Below are 23,300 nucleotides of genomic sequence, written 5' to 3'. Positions count from 1 at the left end.
AAAGGAAATGGAAAGAATTATGAGAATGATTCATAAATCCCTTTGCAAATAAATTTGAAAACCTAGATGGTTAAAATATAAATGATCGAGTGAATCAAGAAGAGGATGAGATGAAACAAAGAACATTGTGGGGGAAAAAGTACTTGTCAAAAAAGTGCCATGCCTAGGCGATTTTATTGGTGCGCTCTTTCAAAGCTTCAGGGAACACATAAAGCTGACTTTTTAAAAATCTTTCCAGGGCATTGCGGGCAATGGGAGTTGGCAGCTCGACCCACACCACATCCGTATGGGATTGCTGGGGACATGGATTGATAAATCACAGCAGGATTAAATGCATTACCAGCATTGTCAGCAGGTTTCAGTTATCTTGGCAGAGACAGGATGGAGCGTGAAGCTAGTAAAACAGCAAGTGAGGACAGAAATTCCACAGATCTGTTAGGAGCTTATCATTGAGTCCATCTGAGCAAAATAGCACCTTCTCACTAAACTATTTTAATTGAAAATGTACTGGTTAATTTATAGCTTTATTCTTTAAGTGTTCTGTTTTCATATAAAAGCTATAGGCAAGAAGCTACTTTATGTTTGTAGGCATTTATAGTAAAGTAGAAAACAGCTAACTCGAGATCTGTGATTTTTTTTTTTTCCTTTAAAGGAGGGATATTTAGTATCAGGGGCTTCCCTGGTGACTCAGTGGTAAAGAATCCACCTGCCAATGCAGGAGACCAAGGTTCAATCTCTGGGACAGATAGAGCTACTGGAGAAGGAAATGGCAACCCACTCCAGTATTCTTGCCTGGAAAATTCCATGGAGAGGAGGAGCCTGGTGGGCTACAGTTCATGGGTCACAAAGAGTCAGACACGGATTAGTGACTAAACAACAGCAACAAATATATTACTCAATTTCAGAAAGTTTGCTCTAGGCTTTAGAGAAGGAAAACAACTCTCTTTCCTTTGGGTTTGACTTTTTCCACCTCTGCTCCATACTAGAATGGTAAGAGTTTGCAAGAAAAATCAGGACTTAAGTAAAGGAGAGGTTGCCAAGGAGGACCTGGTGTGTTTTGGGTCAAGGCTGGGCCTGTACAAGAACAGGATTCCCTGCAGCCACACATGGTCTAACTCAGCTCCAAGCTGTTGCTTCCCCATGAGGATTCAGGCACAGAAAGCCTTAGTTATAAACAAGAAACTCTTTCCTTAGTCTCCTCTGCATATGGACCTTGAAAACCTCTGGCAGGACATGGCTGGCCAAGGATTTGGGATTCTGGGTCTAAGCCGTCTTTCCCTCTACAACCAATGGCCACACTCTGCTTCCCCTAGGGATTAGGTGCACTCCTGGATAGAAGTTCGATCCTAGGACCAGTGACAAAGCTGGAATCAGCTCACTGCAGAACATACTTGTGGTCCAACCAAAGACTACTCAAAAACTATGGAGAGAGCAGATTCAGCGCATTAGTTGTAGGTCATAACTGCTTAGAAGAGTATCTAAAAATAGGAAGGGACCTTGGAAATTACTTAGTCCAACTTCTATACAATACCAATGACAGAATCACTTCTGAATCATCCGGTTGATAGAATCTCTCCTTAACACTTCAGTGATGGAGAGTTTACTACTCCTCTCTATCACTCTTCAGGAGGGCCTTCTCCATTGTTGGAAAGTACCATTTGTTAGAAGAGTCTTCTTATACGGAGAGAATAAGCATTACGCCATTAACTTGTTCTTTCGAACAGAAAAGAAGTCTACTTTTTCCACATGACCTTCGTTCTTCTCAGATTATGCACTTGATACAGGAACATCCAAGATGATAGGATGTGGTATCTATAAACTTCGTACCTTACGAAGGTATGAAGAGAATTATTCTCTTATTATTAAAACAGTAGCACCCACAAAGTACAGGTGTTCCTTGGCATCTGCAGGGGATTTGTTCCAGGGCCCACTGAGGATACCAAAAGCTGAGGATGCTCAAGACCCACAGACTGCCCTTCATTTCTTCAGTTATGTATCTGAGGATTCAACCAGTGATCATATAGTACCATAAATCTGCATGTCAGTGGACCCATGAAGGTTAACCGTGTTGAGAGTCAACTGTACTCCAGTGCATCCACATCAGAACTTAACATTTTATTTAGTTCCAGCTCCTTCCTTCTAATTTGTAAGTTAGCACAAGTAAACCTTACTTTAGGCAAGCAATGCTTTCCTGAAAAGGAGGGTGAAAAAAAGTAACTGTGAATGAGAAAACCAATCTCTATGAATTAGTGGAATCTGCTATTTAATATATTCTGTAGGCAATACCTTCACAAATAATATTGTTGGAATTTTATCTGTCTCATAAGTATGTTTTGTATGCTATATTTCTTCAAAGTGAGGTCTTCCTAGAACTGATTTTCTTTGCCAACTTTAAAGTGAACTGCCATAATAAGGTAATCTTCCTGCTCACAGTACTCTGATGGAAAACCTATGACTAAAGTAAGAATTTTGTTATTCTCAGAAATCAAGATCTCCTGGAAGAGAAAGTTTTAAAAGTTTTGAAATTAAAAATACTCTGTATTCCACCTCATATGACAAAGTGGCAACACAAGGTAAGGGTTTAATAATTATTTTATTTATAAATTTCCACCAACTCTTGCCATTCATATTATTCTGGCTATCACAGATGGATTAATAGCATCATCTTATATTTATCTACATGAAAATTAGGGGGAAAAAAGACATACAAACTGTATGAAAATGATACCTTAAAGCTCATATTTACAGTATAGTACTCTGTAAACACACAAGCCTATTAGCTAAAGTCAGCTCTTGTCCTATCGCCATCCAGCTGTACAGTCTTGGGCAAATCATTTGTTTCCTCATTTTTAAATTACCTATCACCTGACTCTTCTAACTCATAGACTCAATTGGATGCATGCAAAAATACCTCTAAAAATACCATGCAGTTTAAGTGTGAAATAAGTTACTATAAAGTGCTTTATTTATGACTAGCCTTCCTCTTTTTAGAGTAACACCATTCATAGTTCAGTAAAAGTCATTTGTTTGCAAAGTGACTCTTTTAAAAGGAAGTCTTCGGCACTAGTCTTACCAACAGTCTGGCAGGATCTGAAGCCAGTGGCTTAACCTTTAGGAACAGAATATGCTATAAATACATATAATAATCATAACTTCTATTTAATAACTAATAAAAGTAGCTTATTAGTTCTCTGAAATAGAATAATCCAAAAGTGACATGCTCAAACTGTGGAGAAAAAACCCATCACAGCTGGCTTAACTGATGTAAAATACAAGTGATAACTGAGGACTGGAAACCAACTTTCACCTAAATTGAAGCTTTTTTGTATAGAAAAACATCAAAGGATAATCACTAAAACTAAAATTCCCTGAAAATTCCTAAAAATTAAAATTCTGAGATTTTTGTTGAAAATTTTGTTTCTTTGGCAAAATATTTAGCAGACTACATTATTCTCAAATCAATGTTGTGGCCTTCAAGCAAATTTTTTAGAAAGAGTCACATTGCTTTTTAATTACAAAATGACTATCTCCATGACCTCAAAATTCAAAGGACAACCTAAGTGATATTTATAATGATAAAAAAGGGAAGACTATGGCATGCAGAGCAGAACCACACAATTATGAAAATCTAGCAAACTGATCTCTATTTGTATACTTACAGGGTAAAGCTAACATGATTATCACAAGTTTATTTTGGAATGGAGGAGGAGGAAAATAATTTGCAAATGTATCTTGACTTACTAAGTGTTTGGGTGTGTGCTCAGTCCCGTCTAACTCTTTGAGACCCCATGAACTATAGCCTACCTGGCTCCTCTGTCCAAAGAATTGTCTAGGCAAGAGTACTGGAGCAGGTTGCCATTTCCTACTCCTGGGGATCTTCTCAGCCCTGGGATCGAACCTGCATCTCCTGTAATGGATTCTTTATCACTGTGTCACCTGGTAAGCCCACAATGTACTAAGTACCATGTCATTAATGCAGTCTCCATACTATTACTCTTATGTCAGTTCCTTAGAACTTTTTAGCCTTTAGGTCCTCTAAGCTTTGGTTGGAATTATTTTGGGAATGGTTAGATATATGCAAAGAGTTTTATGCTTTAGAAATGTTCTTGGTTTATCAAAGTGAAAAGATAATTATCACACATAGTGAAAATGTTTGTGATAGCTGCCAACTATTTGGGTACCACTTAGAAAGTATCTTCATCTGATTCAATATCACTCTTGGGTTTGGTAAGTCTTTCCAGTTCTTCTCCATCCTAAAAGGAAACATGAAATCAGTAATTAATTAGGACAAAACTAGAAATGCTCCATTTTTAATGATTACTAATGAGAACCCTTACTAACAAATCATGGATCTTATTTAATTAAACTATAATCTGGCTAAATGAAATGAAATACTTATTCTTGGAAAGTTAATTTTAGACATATAATGAGATCATAAAAATTGGAATGCACTTCTAAGTATTTGAATTTCAAAGTTAACAAGAGCAAAGTAAAGCGCGCCCTCTGCTGGTCCTGAAGGGAAATGACTAAAGGTTGCAAAAATAGGTATAAACTAGGTGTTACCTAAATTCATTTTCTTTTACCTAAAAAAGTAGGGCAAACGGTGTTATTAGACTTTTGGAAAAGAATACAGAATTTATAAATCTATACTCTGACTGAGATCAGAGCAGGCTTATAGTTTTTCCATTTTAAGAATCTGTCGTATCATCACTTCAGAGGCATTAATGAGGGAAGTTCTACCATGAACTCTAATAAACAATAAGCTAACTTTCTCAGAGTAAAATGTTCATTGTATGTATGAACTATTACACGAAGTATGTTCATTGTGTGAACTATCTTTTGTATTCATGAGAACTGTAAATTTAAACCTAGATAGAGGACTCTATTTTATGTTTTATTTAAACATACATCTAACTCCTAACTTGAGCCTCCAAAAGATCACTGCTGCTGCTAAGTCACTTCAGTCGTGTCAGACTCTGTGCGACCCCATAGATGGCAGCCCATCAGGCTCCCCGTCCCTGGGATTCTCCAGGCAAGAACACTGGAGTGGGTTGCCATTTCTTTCTCCAATGCATGAAAGTGAAAAGTGAAAGTGAAGTCGCTCAGTCGTGTCCGACTCTTTGAGACCCCATGGACTGCAGCCCACCAGGCTCCTCCATCCATGGGATTTTCCAGGCAAGAGTACTGGAGTGGGGTGCCATTGCAGACCTTCCTAAAACGATTATAAGCACTTAGAAGAATATTCAGAATAACTGCATGTGTACTTTTCTAGAAAACAGTTTTGGTCAACCTGCAGAGATTCTTTTGGGGACCAGCTTCTTAGTGAGATAAACAAGGCATGTCCTTCAGCAACCCTCTGGTTTATGAGTAACTACCAAGAAACGGAAAGAGCTAGGCTTTCAATTTAGTGATACATTTAACAAGACTTACTAATGTTGAAGATCAACTTTTCTTATCAAAGAAGTTTTTTTCCTCAACTATGGTGGAGTGAGAAGAGTAATGAATGGATAAGGAGTCAGACCTCATGGGTTTGTTACAAGCTCTTTCACTTAATATCTGTCACCCAGTAAGCCTCTTAGAGTCTGTTTCTTCATTGTAAAGCTATGGAGACTAGACAAGATAACCTATGAAGCATCTCTGGCTCTATGACTCTGTAATATTCTATGATACAGCTAATGGATAAGGCCCTTGACACTCTGATTTATAATTTTTTTCAACCCCTGACAGTACTATCATGAGCCCTTACACACAAGGAGTCCAGCAAATGTTGAATGATTTTTTAAACTCACAGAGATCAGATATATCCTGTGATAAAACAGCCCTAATCTATTTCTTTTCTCGTATAACCACGCTTTGAATTTGGGAAGCAGCAGCATCCTCACAAACTTACCCCACTGGAGCGCTCCCAAAGAGTGCCACTTAGATCTCGAATCCTTTCTTTCCTAGGTACGTTTTCCACACCTTGAGGATTGCTGGCATTGTAAATAAGTATTGAGAGAAGAACTGATGGGGCTTCTAAGAAAAACTCCAGGGAGGGCCTGAAGTCAAAGACCAAGACAGACACCGTTGTGATGACGACAGTGGTGACCTGTGCCATCAAGACATGGAACATGTTATCCAGGAACTTCAGAATAAAGGCCACCGAGAGGCCCTGGAATGCAGTTACAAAAATAAGGGCTACTGAAAATGCATTGTGGCCATAAAAAATCCCACAATTCTTAATCTGATCACGGTTACCGCTCTGAAGGCCCAGGGTCAGTCCATTAAAAAGAACACCAAAGAAATAGAGTTTGCTGTTCTGTACGAAAATGCTTTCGGTGAGTTGGTTCCCTTCCTTCAGTATCTTTTCATTATAGATATTGGCCATTGAAGAAATAAAACACTGGACTATAATAAGAACATGGCCCAAGCCAAGACGGATGTGACTGAAAACTCTGGCCGTCGTGTTCCACTGAGCTTCAGAAAATGTCCACTCCTTTGCTGTGCAATTGTCTTTCCTGGGACACTCACTTCTGAAGAGAAGACAGGAATTGGATGGGCTGAAGAGGGCGTCATGATGAAATCCATGTCCTGCCAGGCTATGCTGTGAGGTCTCCGTCCCAGAAGTGAGGGCCACAATAGACAAAAACAGAATCAGGAGGGAAGCCCACTGTATCCCGTTTAGATGCCTCCTGTTCAAAGATGAGAAAGGAGATTTTTAATTACTCATTTTCTCCCCTCCCACATCAACTGTTTCTATTGAACACTTAATTACTTGAGTACTTGGTTGCCTGAACCACATCATTTTTGCTAGCATTCTCTACAATTCAAGTTCAAAGGAAACCTGTTGGGTGAGTCTGCTTCTTGAACTTGTTATTTTTATTCACTTTTTAGAGTAATTGTCCCTTAAGGCCATCCAGGCATTTCTCCTAGCTGTTGTTTAGTCACTCAGTCATGTCTGACTCTTTTGCAACCTCCCCTAGGCTCCTCTGTCCATGGAATCTTCCAGGCAAGATTACTGGAGTGAATTGCCATTTCCTCCTTCAGGGGATCTTCACATTGTAAATTTCCTTCGAACTTTTATGTTTAACCAAGTCTCCTCTCTACCTTGAGAGCTGATCTTAGTTGTTTGGTACAATCACTTTTTATCTGGGAATAAAGTACATTAAAGCAGGAATTCTTAATCAAGTTTCCATGAATTGGAAGAAAATGTGATGCACTTTTCTGTGAATTCTTACAGTGTGTGCCAAAGGTTCTATAATACATAGGTGAATTTCTGGCCTTCCCCACCCTCTCCAGGAGACCCTTCAAAGCTCTGTCAAATTTTCAAAAGTATTCACGATCCAGAAATGATTTAAGGAGGAAGCTAGCTCCCTGATCCATAGCCTCATCATAAGGCATTACCCCCCAAACTCCTGTTGGATAAGACAAGTTAAAATATATATATATTTTTTAGTGTTTCAGTTGACAAAGTATTTATTTACTTTGTCCAAAAACACATTTTGAGAAAAAGAGGATGTAATGATTATTATTCCATTTTCTAAACTCAGTTTAACGGACACTTAATGAGTATCAACTATGTGCCAGGCATTCTGCAAAGACAAAAAAGACTTGGTCTCCATTCTCTAAGAATTTATACTTTAATAGGGAGAGTCATACCTAAATGATGACAATATAACGTGTGACATGTGATACACAGAACAACTAGGTTACACTGAGGAAGGAACACTTGAGTCTGTAAATAGAATCAGGTATCACTTTGAAGAGATGACACTTAAGCTGAAAGATGAAAAATAAACTGAAGTTTGTCATGTGAAAAGAGAGTTGATGATATATCCAGGCAGAGGCAAGAGTCTATGCAAAGGCTAAAAGAATTTACGTTGACTAAGGAAAGAGGAGGATGGCAGTCAGGTGGGAACAGCCAAGGACGCTTCTGGAGGTGACAACACCTTCAAGTTTGACGATCAGTCAGTCAGATGAAGAAGAGGGATACCAAGAATAGAGCAACATAAACAAAGGCAGATGTGTAAAGCAACAGGTGAGAACTAGAAGAATTCTGCAGCATTTGTTGAGCATCTACCATGGGTCAGGCAGTTTGTTCTAGGGCAGGAAATGGTTCTCAGAGGTTAACTGACCTCCCTAAGGTCATGTATTCATGAGAGCAAGGAAGCAGTCCGAGTTATGGTTTTCTTAAGTCCTCCTCCTGGACCAATGCAATTCTTATGTATCAATACAATTCTGAGTACCCAGTATGACTATATGAGAATACGTGTTTGTTCTTACCAATGCTTCCATAGAGTTTCATGCTGTGAAACTGCTAACTACACAGTCTCAAAAGCAGCACTATCTGATCATATCATATGTCTTCTTGTGCAGACACTTTCAAATAACCAGATCTAGCACTTCGTGACTGGACTAGCATAGTCCTACTTCATGAGGTCAGAAACTGTTAACTAGTCACTTACATTTCTGAAGGTGCAAGTGGCACACCTTCAGTGGTAGAAAGCTAATGTGATGGAAATTGAAGACACAGATGAAGTGCTTAATTTATAAGAATCATCATATAAGCAATTACTACACATCAAGGTAAAAGAGGCAATGATAATACTCTACAGGTCCTTTAGAAGCTATAGATTTTCACTAATATTGACACTGAGAAAAAAGAACCTAAGAAAGTAAAGCCTTATACAAGCTAAATGGTAACTGCTATAAATAATAACTCATTCAGGAATGTTCTGGGGGTTAAAAATTACTAAGGACTAGGCTGAAAATAGATTTTCAGCAAAGAAAATATAACAGTTAAGTTATTCTGTAAAGTGAGCTGAGAATCTGCACTCTTAGAAATGATGACTGATTATGCCCAGAAGAGTCCTCCTCAGTTTAGGGGATGGACTCATGCAGAAGCTGAAGCTCCAATACTTCTGGCCACCTCACCTGAGCAAAAAGCCGACTCACTGGAAAAGACCCTGATGCTGGGAAAGATTGAGGGCAGGAGGAGAAGGGGACAACAGAGGATAAGATGGTTGGATGGCATCATCAACTCAATGGACATGAGTTTGAGCAAACTCGGGAGACAGTGAAGGACAGGGAAGACTGGCGTGATGCAGTCCATGGGGTTGCAGAGTCAGACACAACTTCGAAACAGAACAACAACAGTAGACACTCAACCGACCTCTCCACTGCTCTGTGAGACATTCAGATTGATGTGTGGAGCTGACCGCTCCTGACTGGAAGGCTGCTTGCTGAACCTGAGGGCCTCTCCTCCCAAGTGAACTTTTTGCTCAAAACAAGTGTCAGTTCCAAAACTTGTTTTTGCCAGGTTAGCTCATTATTCTAATCATATATTTTAATGATTATAGAAACCATAAATTATGTGTGAAAGAAAAGGATTGCTATTTTTATGAAAACTAACTTGAAAGCTTTAGGCAAATCACAAGATTTAAAAAAAAACTGCCTTTGAATTAGGTGCAGGTGAGTTTTAAGATTGGGGAATGAATAATAAAGAATCTACTATAAAAATATTTTTAAGGCTTGTTCCACTTTAAAGAAATTGGAACTGGAAACCATGGATGATGTATAATGAAGGTAGGTTCAAGCAAGAAAGAAGCCAAAGAACTCCCATCAGCAAATCCCAGATACACATAAAGGAAAGGCCTTAGCTCTTCATCAAAGGAATGATGAATGAAAACTCACATATCTTAAGTTAAATTTTCTAAAGTGTGTATATATACGTACATACATATACACAAAATACATATATACACCATATTTGGTGGTAAACCAAGGCAGAGCAAGAAAATATTTAAGTGGAAAAATAACTTTTTTCAAAAAACCATACATCATACCTTTCTAATTAGCACAGAGGATGACCAGGGACATATTTATCATGAGAACTTATAAAAAATATTTATCATGGGAATGAATGGTTTTGGGGAAATGCTTATATTACTGAGTGGCACTTTTGTGTTTCCTGCTACTTCTGAAAGTAAAGTTTACCACGCTTCCAAGATACCTATGAAAGTTTCAAAATATGTTTTTTAATAATTTTTTTCCCTGCCCATTGAAGAAATCAGAAAAACTCATACACATTCTTTAGGTAAAAGAAAGTGCTGTTCCTGGTTCTGTTCCCAAATCTTGATGTTCAGGTTGAAATATTATTCCCTAAAGCCTAGCAAACAAGAGTATACAACTCTGCCAAGCCTTAAGGGCAAACCAATGGGGCTCTGAGGCATGCTCATCATATTTCCACTTGAATCATTAATTATACTTCAAAGAGGGAATCTATGCATTCATATGGGATTTAGAATAAGACATTTGGATAGTGGTAGTTTTCTTTTTCTCACTTTCAAATTCTTACAAGTATATTCCTGCATTAGTCATTGGACTTATTTTTTTTCTACCTGTATAGCCTTATACTCTTTACCTGTATGGGAAAGGTATTTGATGGCTTTGCCAGAGTCAAGTATAAGACAAGATCTTCAATATTCTAAATGAGTTATTTATGGCAAACAAATTAAGAACTTGGGATAAAACTCAAACTATTTTTAGGTCAAAATTTTATTGCAAAAGACCATCAAAGAGTCACAAAAATCAAGTTACATAGGGGAAATCAAGCAATATACATTACCACCAATAAAAAGATCAAAACAGAACAAAATTGATTTTAAAATTTATTAACAGGTAATACTTAAAAGGTATTTCCATAAAATACATTATTAGGTTTATTATCATATTTTAGCTCTACTATTTCAAGTAACTTCAGGGCTGATTTGTGAATTACTCAAACTAAGATTCACTCTGGGAACTAAATTAAAGCTCCTGGAAATAATAAAAATGGAGTGATTTATTGTTTCTTTACCAAGTAACTTCTAAGTATTCAAAACAAAGAGATATTCACAAACTTAGAGGATGAACTTGCAGTTGCAGAGGGAAAGGATGGAGTGAACGGATACTAGGGAGTTTGGGATGGACATGTACACACTGCCATATTTAAAATGGATAACCAACAAGGACCTACTGTATAGCCTGGATGGGAGAGATGTTTGGGGAAGAATGGATACACATACTATGTATGGCTGAGTCCCTTCGCTGTTCACCTGAAACTATTATAACACTGTTAATCGGCTATACCCCAAAACAAAATATAAAGCTTAAAAAAAAAACAGAGATACTAACAACAAAGTTAACAAATGCCTAAGAATCAATATTACTGCTTTGAATATTAAAAGGTAAAATCATTGAAAAAAAAGTTTGAACAATAGTTCATAATGTTGTTTGCCCCTCTGCCCCCAGCCTATTCACCTAGACTCCCTCCTCTGCAGCCAAGGGGAGCTGCCCAAAGGCTGCAAAATGCTTAGTGGCTCCGGGCTCCAGGCAGGCCCAGTCTAACTGCACCTACCATTAGTGGTCCTTACGGGATTAAGTTAAAATAGGGCGGAGAGGCCCTGTGGAGGCCCTAGGGTTTTCTGGTCACTGCCTGATGGAGAGCCTCCCCGCATAGCTGCCCACATGGCAGTCAGGGCACCCTGGGCAGGGCTTTTCCAAGTGGCCCTCACCTCAGCCTATGGCCCTGCTCATGCTCTGGAGTCACTAAAAAAAACAACCAACCAACTCTGGACACAGCTAGAGCTACTGGCCAATCTCAAGCCAGGCAATAACATACTTTTAACCTTCTCTTTGGGAAAATCAGTTTTAAATTAATGTAATTTTTGCATAATACTTATGCATTACATAGTAACACCATGCATACGCATAAACTATCATTTCATAGGAAGAAAACGTTTTTTTAACTTAAAGGTAAAAAAAAAAACCTCAAACAAAACAAAACAAAAAAATGCATGTTTTTGAAACCATTGCTCCCCTAATAGTGAACCTTTTTGTGTGTCAGTGCCAATAGTTTTTCCTTTATGGAAATGAATCTCAATTTTATCACAGGACTCAATATAAAAATATAATTGCTTACATATATCTCCTTAGAAGCCAACTTTTATCCTACTAAGTGACATTCACGCTGATTTTAAAGACCATAAAATGTTTTTGGATTAGCATTCTTTACTTATTAGTTGGACTGAATTATTCTCACAATTCATAAATGAAGAAAGTAATCAAAAAGCAAATTTCAGTTGCTCTAACATTTAAATTGGTTGAAATGCTATGTTCATTTTTTTCCCCATATCTTACATCAACCACTAAACTGAATGCTTCCTCAAGGTAAAAGAAAATCTTTCAAGAATATCATATAATTTCTAAACTGAATGCATCAAGGAATTCCACAAATAACTGCTGAGTGCCTATGTACCAAGCCTTTCACCCTTCTGTGCACATCAATTATGAAAACACTCTGTCACAGTACACTGAGAAAGAAATTAAAAACAGAAAGTAAATGTAAAATTAAAACAATCACAACAAATATAACAAAAAGTTATTTTATTTCCCATCATCACCACCATCATTAAACAACAAATTAAACCGGAGTTAAGTGCCCAGATCCTGTATCACTTTAGGACATTCTGGCCTTTTCTTTGCAGCAGAGACTATTTAAATGTGATGCAAATCCTCTGCCAGTTACAGCTTAAATAATATACTTATCTCAAGGACTTTAATAAAGACAATTTGTCACTTTTTATCATCTCCAAACTCCAAATAACAAATACATTAATTTTAGGAACTTCTTGGTTCCCTATTAATGTACAGAGATTCTGTTAAAAAAAAAAAAGAAAAAGCTAATGAATTCTTTGTTGAAAATCCGGCACTAAAAATTAAAATAATTAAAATCCAGTCATTTGTCTCTTTTTTTGAGATGCTAAGGAAAAACATTTCAAACAGTGAATTGCAACTGCTTTCCAGATGGGTTAGACAACCTGCCCAATACACAAAGCCAATTAGCAATAAAATCCCGGCCTTGGGATTCAGAGGGTATATCATCTGAAACAAGGCGGTGCCACTTTAAAGTATGATATATGCTTTCACAACAAGTTACTTACTTCAGTACTATCCTGAATAGGAGAGCTGTTGTTATAATGCTAAAATTTGAGAAGATAACAGCCATGGCCTAGAAAGAAAGAGAAGATAGAGTTACAATCCAAACAAAGCACTGACCTCAGAAATCTCCCAGCTTGGTGCAAGTTCACCTGACAAAAAAAGCTTTTTGGTCAAAACCCAGAGGGGTTATTAGGGCAACTACTTCACTAGAGGATTAAATTCTATTTTTATTGCTGGTTGAATTTATGCAGATATGATCAAATCATTGTACAGGCTTTGAAAATGTGCTGAAGTTCAGCAAATGCCTGAGTAATAATCTGTAAGAGCAGATCTGGAAATACTTATAAACTCTAAAGGTTTAAGTCCAGAAATAATAGTTACCATGACTATAAAGCATACTTTTTCAAGCTCTCAAAGAGATTTATATAGTCTTTTAACGCTGATTCTGTGGGTAGAGAGAAAAGGCAAGTACTGTTAGGCTCATTTATACATTAGGAAGACAGAGGTATAGGTTTTTAAGCATTTTTAATGTTCTAGAATGAAATCAATTTACTTGGTTGAACTACAGTGATTCAATATCAGTGATTCATTACCAAACTCATACTTGACAGTCCTTTGGATTTATTCCCATTGTTCTGAACAATGGAAAAAATTAGAAAGGTGCTAGCCAGATTTTTATAAAGGTTTGTTTCTCTGAATTTAGTAAAATTGCACATATGAGAATATTAATCTGAATATATATACATTTTGGCCCAGAAAGTATGAAATTTATCACTATCCTCATAACTGGATCTGACAATGTTAATTATTTTTAAAAACAAGTCCTACTGCCTTCTTCCTGTCACTTTACATTGATTAAACCCTAAAGAGTTTCCACAATCTATACAACCAGTAAACATGACTAATATACAGCTGAATCAGAGAAATGAGTAAATCCAATAAAAACCAGCAAAAACTCCAAGAATACAACATTGCTCTTTTTCCACTCCACTTTTATGGGAACCATTAAGGTTTTCTCTGTAGATGAATGCTTGCAAACTCCTGGTTAGGAGACAAGTAAGAGATGAGAAAAGTATGTGGCTGGTAAGGGGGAAAGTGGTGGCTCTGATCAGTCACAGTAACAGCAGTGCAAAGGTCCACAATGAAACAGCCCGCTGGCCTGGGGCCCTGTATCTACTCTGTCCAGGTAGTAGTACAGAATAAACAAAATATCAGAGCTCTTTGCCCCCAAACTGCCATGCATCTCTAATTCTTTCCCACTAGGCTTGGGCACAGCAATACACAGAATATGAATGCCAAGGGATTTATTTTGTAGTATCTGTGGTTGTAAGCGATGAGGAAGGAAGAGCAAAGCAATAAGTTGTAACAACAGGAAGCTGCAATCTTGCTTCAGTACTGGGGATTTAGCAAAGCGGTATAAATTCAGAGCTAGTCTGTTAGATACCAACAAAACACAACAAACATATACTTGTTGAATGTGAAAAATTATGTCGTTGGGTACAGGAATTCTCAGATCTGAAAAACAAAAGTGAAAGAATTTAGAAGAGGACACAGTTTAGATGCAATGAACTTACTAATAAAATGGACCACAGGTAAAGGAACCTCAGGTGCTCTGGGGTTCTGGCCCAGGTCCTTGCCTTTGGGCTAGTATGGTAACATTATTCTATTTTTATCAAGCAGTTTGGTTTTGCCTGGTTCTAATCTTCTAAACTGTGCAAAAGAATCAAACTCCTGTTCTCTACCTCAGTGCCTTCTTGCACCCTCCTTTTCACCCCACTCTCAAACTGATTTGGCTATACCTAAAGAGGCTTCAAACACAGGATTAGTGTCAACAGAAATCCTACTTATAATCAAAATGAATGAATTTGCTCTTTAAAACACATTTTGTTAAATGCAGCAACAGAAACTTTCATTTTATAAAATAAAATTATAGAGAGGAAAAAAATACATGTGATTCCAAATGAATAATAAGTAAAAGCAGAAGTATGTGTTAATCACTCAGTCGTGTCTAACTGTTTGAGACCCCATGGACTGTAGCCCGTCAGGCTCCTCTATCTATGAAATTCTCCAGGCAAAGAATACTGGAATGGGTTGCCACTTTCTGCTCCAAAAGCAAAAGACCAAAGTTTAATTCTGATTACTAGTGGCTCTCTAAATTGGCACAGGGAATGCCAGGAGAGATAAGAAGCATTTCTAGTATTATCAGTCATGGACAGCATTTAGATTGGGAGGATAGAATCTCTACCCTTAAACAACTTGTTGGTTAAATGACAGGACTAACACAAAAAGAAAATCATACCAATAGAATACATATAAACCACATAAAACAAGTATAAGAGCGGTACACTGAGAATATAATTTTCTGAGTTGAACAACAGAATCAGCCTGGAGGTCCTGGGTATTGAGATTAGCATTAGAGGTGCATGACCACAGGATGGCTCAGAAACTAGGCAGATAGGTTAAGATTACACAGAGATGGCTCTAGATCCAGGGATCAGGAAGCAGCTCCTTCAGATCAGTCAGCACAGTGTAATACAGTTATCTTTCACAGTGGGAGAGTCTGGCAAGTAGATTGGCTGTGCTCAGATGATTCTGGTAAAACCTTAGGAAGGCCAGTGAGGCAATGAGAAACTAACAAAGGTAAGGAAAACAATTAAAAAAGAGAAAAAGGTTAGTTCTGGGATTCATTTCTCTTGTCTTTTCAGTGTTATTTTCTTTGTCTTTATTTACTTACAGGCTGAAGATAGGAAAGGACATAGAAGACAATCAAATTATCCAGGAAATAAAGAAAGGCAGGAATGGACCACTTCATGAAATTAAAGAATTCCTTCCAGGAACCACATCTCAACTTTCTATTTTGATGATCTTCTGGAGAAAGAAATACAGCAATAAATATATAACCTTGATAAGAATGCACATACTTTTAGAGAAAGTAACTTATATCAACTCCTGACAACAATTCTTTAAAAGAGGCTTAACAAATTTGTTTTCATAAGTGACTATTAGTCTTGAGAAATCAAGGACAACACAGGATTTCATTACTGTCTTTCTTCATCCCACCACTGTGTCCATCACTGGTATCAGCAACACCTTAGGAATTACGATTTTCTTAATTTCTGCTAACCTGAGATAGATGTATCACTGAAGAATGCAACTCAGGATACCTTTACAGTTTCTCTTACTACTCTGAGCATAAAGCCAAAAGAGATCAACAAGTTCAAATTTTTAAGTGGAAAGAAAAATCAATCACTTGTGCTGGAATTTTTTTACCCTGCCGGGCTGTGTGAGGGGAGGAGGGGGAGGGAATCACAAAAGGGAGATATTAACTAAAACTTAAATAGACGGGAGTAGATAAAATTGACTTTTACTCATCCTAGTATGAGTTATTATCCTATCTCTAAGATTCCAAAAACTTAGGAAGGTGCTGTAACAGAGAATGTAAAATAAAACAAAAAGTTAGAAGTCAATTTAAATTTAAGCCCTAGTAAATGACACATACATTTTATGAGATAAGAAATGTATTCTACCAACTAGAAACGTCGCACAGACTGAAACTTTAGAAAATGAAAAGACATCTTTCAGGGCAAGCCTTTGGCAGTCTAAAGTTCTCTGTTTACCTGATGTGGGAAGGCAGACCAAAGTAGTAGAGAGGTAAGGTTCAATAACTGGAGAATTAATAGCCACAAAAAGCTACTTACTTTAGATGTGAGGAAGGATTAGTACCCTTATTTGATAGCTAATGAAACTGGAACTCAGAAAAGTAAAATAATCTGCCCCAGAATATAGTTTCTCTAACTTCCAAGTGGTATGCCGCCTCCCCTAAAGGAAATGAGGATGGCTGTCCAGTATGCTACATATCAAGTTAGACAGCAGCGATTTAGATGATTCTGAACTTGGATACAAACTAACTCCCTATGGGACACCCCACAGGAACAAGTCAAGAGGCAAAGCAGTGGACAGGACGCTAGGACAGTTGGGGCTCTGCCCCCTCCTACCCAGCACCACCTCACACTTTCTGTTTGAGCCTGTTCCTTACCTGCCAAACATGGGTAATCATACTTCTATTTGTATCTTAGCATCCTCATATATACAATTAATGGGCTAGGCTAACTGACATAAAATGTTCCTTTCAGTTCTAACATTTTTTGATTCTCTGATTTTTAACCAGTTATATAGTACCATGTCAAGACTCACCTTTCTTTAAAACCCAGAATGACACAAGCGCACAGAAAACCAGCTTTACCAGTTCTGAGCACACATTCACAGTAGTTGGAAGATAATCATATTTGTTCTCTGAAACGAAACAGAAATATTTTTTAACTATAAATTTTGGTCTATATAATGTTTGTTGTTGTTTAGCTGCCCAGTTGTGTCTGATCCTTTTGTGATTCCATGGACTATAGCCTGCCAGGCTCCTCTATCCATGGGATTTCCCAGGCAAGAATACTGGAGTGGGTTGCCATTTCCTTCTCCAGGGGAATCTTCCAGGGACTGAACCTGCATCTCCTGTATTGGCAGGCAGATTCTTTACCACTGAGCCACCAGGGAAACCCATATAATGCTTACATATACTAATGGTTAATAATTTAGAGTTGTTTCTAAACTTAATAGTTAGATTTTAATACTGGTTACATTAAATTTCATCCAGTTGGCTTTGTTCTTTCTGATGTTTGAGTCAATGCACCTAATGTGTTAGTTAGTCCTACCCCAGTATTTTATTATCTTTGAAATTGAGAACTACATCTCTAATGTTTTCATTCAAGTTGTTGAAAAATGTGCTGAGGGGGCTAGGGCTACCAGCAAAGAAAGCTTTGTGGTATGGTGTTAGAGACCACCTTCTAAATGGACTATTACTTAACAATCAGGGCCTGACTCATCAACCAGCTATCAACTTACGTAGTTGAATTATTACCCAGCTCATGGTTCCTCTTAAGTGTCTTATGTGCCTTGCTTAAACCAACATACATTCTGTGATATTCCCTAACTCAGAGGTTTCCTATCTGTTTCATATCACGGTCCACATGGAAAACAATATTTGTTAGGCACTTTGGGACAAACAGATGTTGAGGTAACAAGAAGAAAGCAGCCTGAGGCAAGAGGCAACTGGCCCAGGGCTCTGGAGTGGACAAACACGCTCTCAGACACATCCAAACCCACTGACACATTAGGAAGAGATGTCCCAACTTACAAGTCAATCTAATTAGGAAATGAGATTTGGTTAGTACATATTGACTTAGCTGTTACTTCTTTTTTCCAAATGCTTACAAACAACTTGTTCGATAGTTTTACCAAGGACAAACATAAATTTTATCCAGTACTATTTTGAGGCATGCATTTTTAAAAAAATATTTGCTTTGTTTCCCTTGGTTGTCATATGAAAAAACCAAACTGGCCAAGTAGAAAGGAAAAAAGCCAACTCAACATTCTTTCTCCCCAGAACATCCTTTCTTCCTCTTTTCTGTGGTTTTCCCTGACCTTCTCAACCCATGCATAATCAATCCTTTATTCTTCTCCAATCCTGTAGCACTACTGTAAGCAGATGAAGTTGGGGGTCCCTGGAGAAAGAGAACAGGCATGGCTCTCTTGACATGAGATGCCATTTTTAGCTTAAGTCATCTGTGACCTAAACTTGGCCACAATGCTTATCTCTGAACAGGTCTCAGTAATTAAGAATCTTATGGAAACAAAAGAATGTAGGAATAAACTGTTATCAGTCAAGATATCAGTTCATAAGATATTTGACCATATCAGTTATAAAGATATCAGTAAAGATATCAGTTCATAAGATATTCGACCATATCGGTTATAAAGACTCCCAGTTCAGTTTCAATGGTAAAGATGACACTGCAGTGTTCAACCACCACATCAACCAGAAGCTAAGGGATGGCGATGTTGATCTCTTCTGCCCCTCGCAACTTCAGTCAGCTACAGTTTGGATTCTGTCAATAACCCAAGCCCCTTCATAAAATGCAGCTTAACTTAAAACTTCCTCAATTTTGCTGTTTGGGGAGACACTGCTTCGGGAAAGCTCTCAGGTGTTCTCCTTACTTGCTACAAGTAATAAATCCTTTCTTCTCCTGACCTTTGGCCTGGTTGTATCTTTTGGTTCAACACCTATCAAGAGATGAACCCAGTTTTCGGGTAACTACCTATAAATCTTTTAACAGTGCTTGTAACACTGTATTATGTTTATTTTTTATGTTGTATGTCTTACCCTTAAAATGTAAGCTTCTAATAAGACAGGGACCATGTTAGTCATCTTCCTATGCCTGGCAGTTAAGTGTTCTGTACTACAGGAACTTACTTAACTGCCTCTTAAACTTCGTCCATCATTAAAAGCTTAGCTAAGAACATCTTTCCCTCCCTTTCTGAGCTCAAAGCTAGACTGAAATCACATTCTATTATCCTCCAACAATACTTGCATTATTCTCTGGCATGATATACATGAGCATACATGCACACACATAAATAGAGGGCCTCAGACCACAACTTTCAAACTCTTGTCACCGCTCTTCAACTCATTCTTGTGTTTTGTTTTTTTCCTTGCATTTCTCTCATGGCTGATTCCAAATCATGCCATGGTATCATTCCACTCACCTTCTGCCCACACTCACAATCTTGTCTACACCACACTCATCCTTACTGGTTTCTCTTCAGTCCCAGAGAGGACAGCAATGGCCTCACTATTCATCCATTCTCCCCATTAAAACCTTCCCTTCTCTTCAGGAGCTTTGTTACAGTAAGTATTTCCTCTGGCTTCAGTGTATCTTTTTTGTCTTTCTATTAATTGCCTTCTTCTCCTCTCCTACAAATATGCTCAAGATTACCAACTCAAAAAAAAACCTCCATTATACCCACTTTCCACTCAGAGCTTGTCCCCAAACAGTCTGGTTTCTGATCCCACCTCAGTACTCCAACTATCTAGTCCCTGAGCCTTCTAATTAGTAATTCCAAAGGGCAGGTTTTAATCCTTATCTCATCCTGATATTGCAATTCTCCCCCTGGTCTTCAAACTCCCTTCTACAAGTCATGTGCATTTAGTTCTCTCATCTTTCTAATTCCTTCTTAAGGTCCTTCTGAGTATTCACATGCCTGTTAACCATCGGCATTCCTCAGATTTCTATCTTTGGCTCTTATTTTCTCATTCTGTGTGCTTACCCTGAATGAGCCCTCTTCTCATCAAGTTTTAAATGTCAATTTAATATTAATGTTTCCAAATCTGTATTCTTGAACATTTAATGCTCACTAAATATATCCACATGAAGAACTATCTTCTATTTATTCACTACACTGGCAGTTCCTTGACATGTGTGAAGTGCTAGACACTGCAGGACACAGCTCCTGGCCTCATGTGAGGTACAAGAGCTAAAATTTTAATCTCTATGAGCTCTGTCCAATCTCCTCTTCCTCCTTGGTCTCCATCTCAATTGGGAGCATCATTAGTCTACTGGGCATCTAAACGAGAAACCTCTGAGTGAGCTATCCAATACTTCCATCTCCTTCAGTCTCCACATTCAGTACACTCTCCAAGTCCTGTCTTTTTTTTTGGTCACACCACACCGCTTATAGGATCTTAGTTCCCTCAACCAGGGATTGAACCAGGGCCCTCTGCCAGTGAGAAAGTGGAGTCCTAACCACCAGACTACCACACAGACTACCTGTGTTTTCTATGTTTAGAATATTTCTTGAATCTATCCTCTTTTCTCTACTCCTACTTTAAAATCTTTCATTAGTTTTCATCATCTGTGGCTCGAATTTGTAAAACTCCCCAACTGGCTACTTCTCTTTTCCTTTAGTCTTGTCTTCAGCCAGCTGTTGTAACAGTCTTTCTCATTTTACCCAGCTGTTTACAGTTCTCCAAGTACTCCCTGTCCCCCAGAATCTACAGCCTAGAGAATAAAGTGTCAGATCCTTAGCATGGCCTGTGTGATCAACTATGTGATCATTGCCCTCTCTAGCCAAGCACTCCTTCCTCCCCTCCTCCAAGTCCTTAAAATTTTTTCTCAGTAATTCTGAATGACATGTTCTCACAATCCACCCGGCTTCTTGATACATCTGTCGATTTTTACAGGCTGCTGCTTCTGTTTTGAATACCTTTGCCCACCTTGTCTTCTTGTAGGTCAACTGTCACCTTACCAGGGAAGTGTTCCCTGATCTCTTTGCAGTCCACGTCACGCTCTCTCAGAGAGAATATATCACCTTCTACTCTAAACTACCTCTGCATCTTTGGTATAGAACTGCAATTATACTGTATTTTCTTGATGCATTTACATGTATTTTCTCTACTAATAAACTGTCAATTCTTAAGAATAAGGTCTACATATTATGCATTTTGAACCTTAATACTAACATTTAGCTCAGTGTGAATTAAGCTGTTAAAATATAAATTTTTACATCAGGAATAATAAAAGATTTCTTGAGTACGTATTTACCAAAACTAATAACCTGTACTGTTCCACTGATAATGTAATTAAAATAGTACCTTACAAATGCCAGGTGACCAAATATATCTCCTATTTCAAAATAAGTTATATATTGCTATAGGCTCAGAAACACTTGCTGACTGAAGCAACAGTCAGATGTTATGATCTGTTCTGCAAAAGTTTTGATCTGTACTTAACTGACAAAAATTTTACTCAGCATCAAAAATTTTTCTTGGTAAGGAATGCAAGAGTAAAGAATCATATTTAAACATGTTTTATCATTTACATGAAGCAGAGGGCTTTTAAAGTCAGTCCTGTCAGACTCTTTGTGACCTCATGGACCGTAGCCCTGGATTGTAGCCCACCGGGTTCCTTTGTCTATGGAATTCTCCAGGCAAGAACACTGGAGTGGGTTGCCATTCTCCTCTCCAGGGACCCTTCACCACCTAGGGACTGAACTGGGGTCTCCCACCTTGCAGGCAGATTCTTTACCATCTGCGCCACCAGATGGTGGCCAACTTTTAAGAGTATTATTCCCATTTTATATACAAGGAAACTAAAAACAAGAAAATGTGCAGTTAGATGGAAGTGCTCCATACATATTCCAAATCTTAACTTACCTTCATTAGCTGAATATTTTACCAGTAGGATGCGACTTGAGCTTAAAGTAATGAATATGGCCCCCAGCAGGAATGTATACATTGCTGACGAGACGCTTAACATGGGATGACCACAATTGCTTTCCATTCCACTGTTTTTTAATTCCCTTAAAGAGAATAATAAGTTCAATCAGCAACCATGCTGGCAGATTAAGCATAACACAAGTACCACTTATTTGTGAAGAACAGAAAAGGAATTTTTTTAGATGTCTAGCTATGGCTATACCTAAACCAAAAGTTGAGGAGTACAAGAGAAACCAGGGGAAAGGAAATCAAAGAGTCAATTTTAAAATCTCTGATCGGAGGGGGGAACTCCTTAGACAGTAAAGACAAGAGCCAGGTTAGAAGTGCTGTCCTCTAACCTGGACACTTTAGAAGGACACTTTAGGACTGCAGAATTCTGCAGAAAAACAATGCTTTAACTTTCATTCTTATGAGCAACTTTGCTCTAGAAGATAATTTCAGATTTGTATTTTTCTCCTCAGTAGCGTCTTTCCATAGGATGAAAAAGCGCTTGCTGGGTAAGATTTCGTTGCCATAAAGACCAAATGAAAATATCCGAAACACTACTGTTAATTTATACTGAATTACTGTTGAAAGTAGAAGACAACTTAAATATCAATGACTCTAAGGCCTTCTTTGGATATATTAAGGCTACTAAACTCTAGGCCGGATAATTAACTTGCCCAAACCAACCTAGTATAAAGCAGCGCACAGGACCTGGGAAACTGATGGGAGACGCGTTGAAAAATGCCAACACCCACAACCCTAGCGGGCCTAAGCCTACAGAGGCCAAAGAGGTATCTCCCCTCCTCGGTAAGGACAGGTTTCTCTCCAACATCTAGGATCGCCTTCTTGTCACACATGCGCAAGAGGGATCTGGTCTGCTGCGCCCTCCCGTCAAACGCACGCGCACTTCTTTGCCCCGGGCGCGGGGGGCGCGGTTACCTCGGTCCCTTCGAAGAGCTTCTAGTGGAAGAACGCACATCCTAGAGCTGAGACAATGACTGTCTCGCTCGGCAACAGCAGCAGCAGCGGCAGCTTTTAGGGTCCATAGGCGAGGGAGCTATGAGAGGAAAAGAAAGGCGAATAGGCCTCTGGACAAGACCCTCCTATTCCGGAACAAAAAGCACAATAACGATCCGATGGGGAATGACCGGACCTGCCGCCCATTGCGCAGGCGCGCTCTGTGTTACGCTTCCGGAGGGAGGGGAGAAGCGACCCGATCCCGCCCCAGCGCGGCCTTTCTCGCGTCACG

At 38.5% G+C, this 23,300-nt stretch overlaps 1 protein-coding gene across 7 annotated transcripts; it reads right to left on the bottom strand.

Annotated features, from left to right (window-relative positions):
* Positions 1–2,574: 2,574 nt before the first annotated feature.
* On the bottom strand, positions 2,575–23,154 carry SLC35A5 (solute carrier family 35 member A5). 7 transcript variants are annotated; one of them, XM_005201331.5, is made up of 7 exons: positions 22,739–22,899; positions 22,004–22,149; positions 17,155–17,253; positions 15,695–15,828; positions 12,963–13,030; positions 5,891–6,671; positions 2,575–4,253 (listed from the first exon to the last, which is right to left on the bottom strand). In XM_005201331.5, the coding sequence occupies exons 2-7, from the start codon at positions 22,128–22,130 to the stop codon at positions 4,185–4,187; spliced, it is 1,278 nt and encodes a 425-aa protein (XP_005201388.2). In that variant the 5' UTR covers positions 22,131–22,149; positions 22,739–22,899; the 3' UTR covers positions 2,575–4,184. The 7 variants fall into 7 exon arrangements, with proteins under 7 accessions (XP_005201388.2, XP_005201389.4, XP_059741326.1 ...); XM_005201332.5 differs by having other exon boundaries at positions 15,695–15,825; NM_001076025.2 differs by lacking the exon at positions 22,739–22,899 and adding an exon at positions 22,991–23,154 and having other exon boundaries at positions 3,209–4,253.
* Between the last annotated feature and the right edge of the window lie 146 nt (positions 23,155–23,300).

This window comes from Bos taurus, chromosome 1, assembly GCF_002263795.3.
Source record: "Bos taurus isolate L1 Dominette 01449 registration number 42190680 breed Hereford chromosome 1, ARS-UCD2.0, whole genome shotgun sequence".
Taxonomy (NCBI): Eukaryota; Metazoa; Chordata; class Mammalia; order Artiodactyla; family Bovidae; genus Bos; species Bos taurus.
The sequence above is the reverse complement of the archived record's forward strand: the minus strand, read 5'-3'. Positions and strand labels throughout refer to the sequence as shown.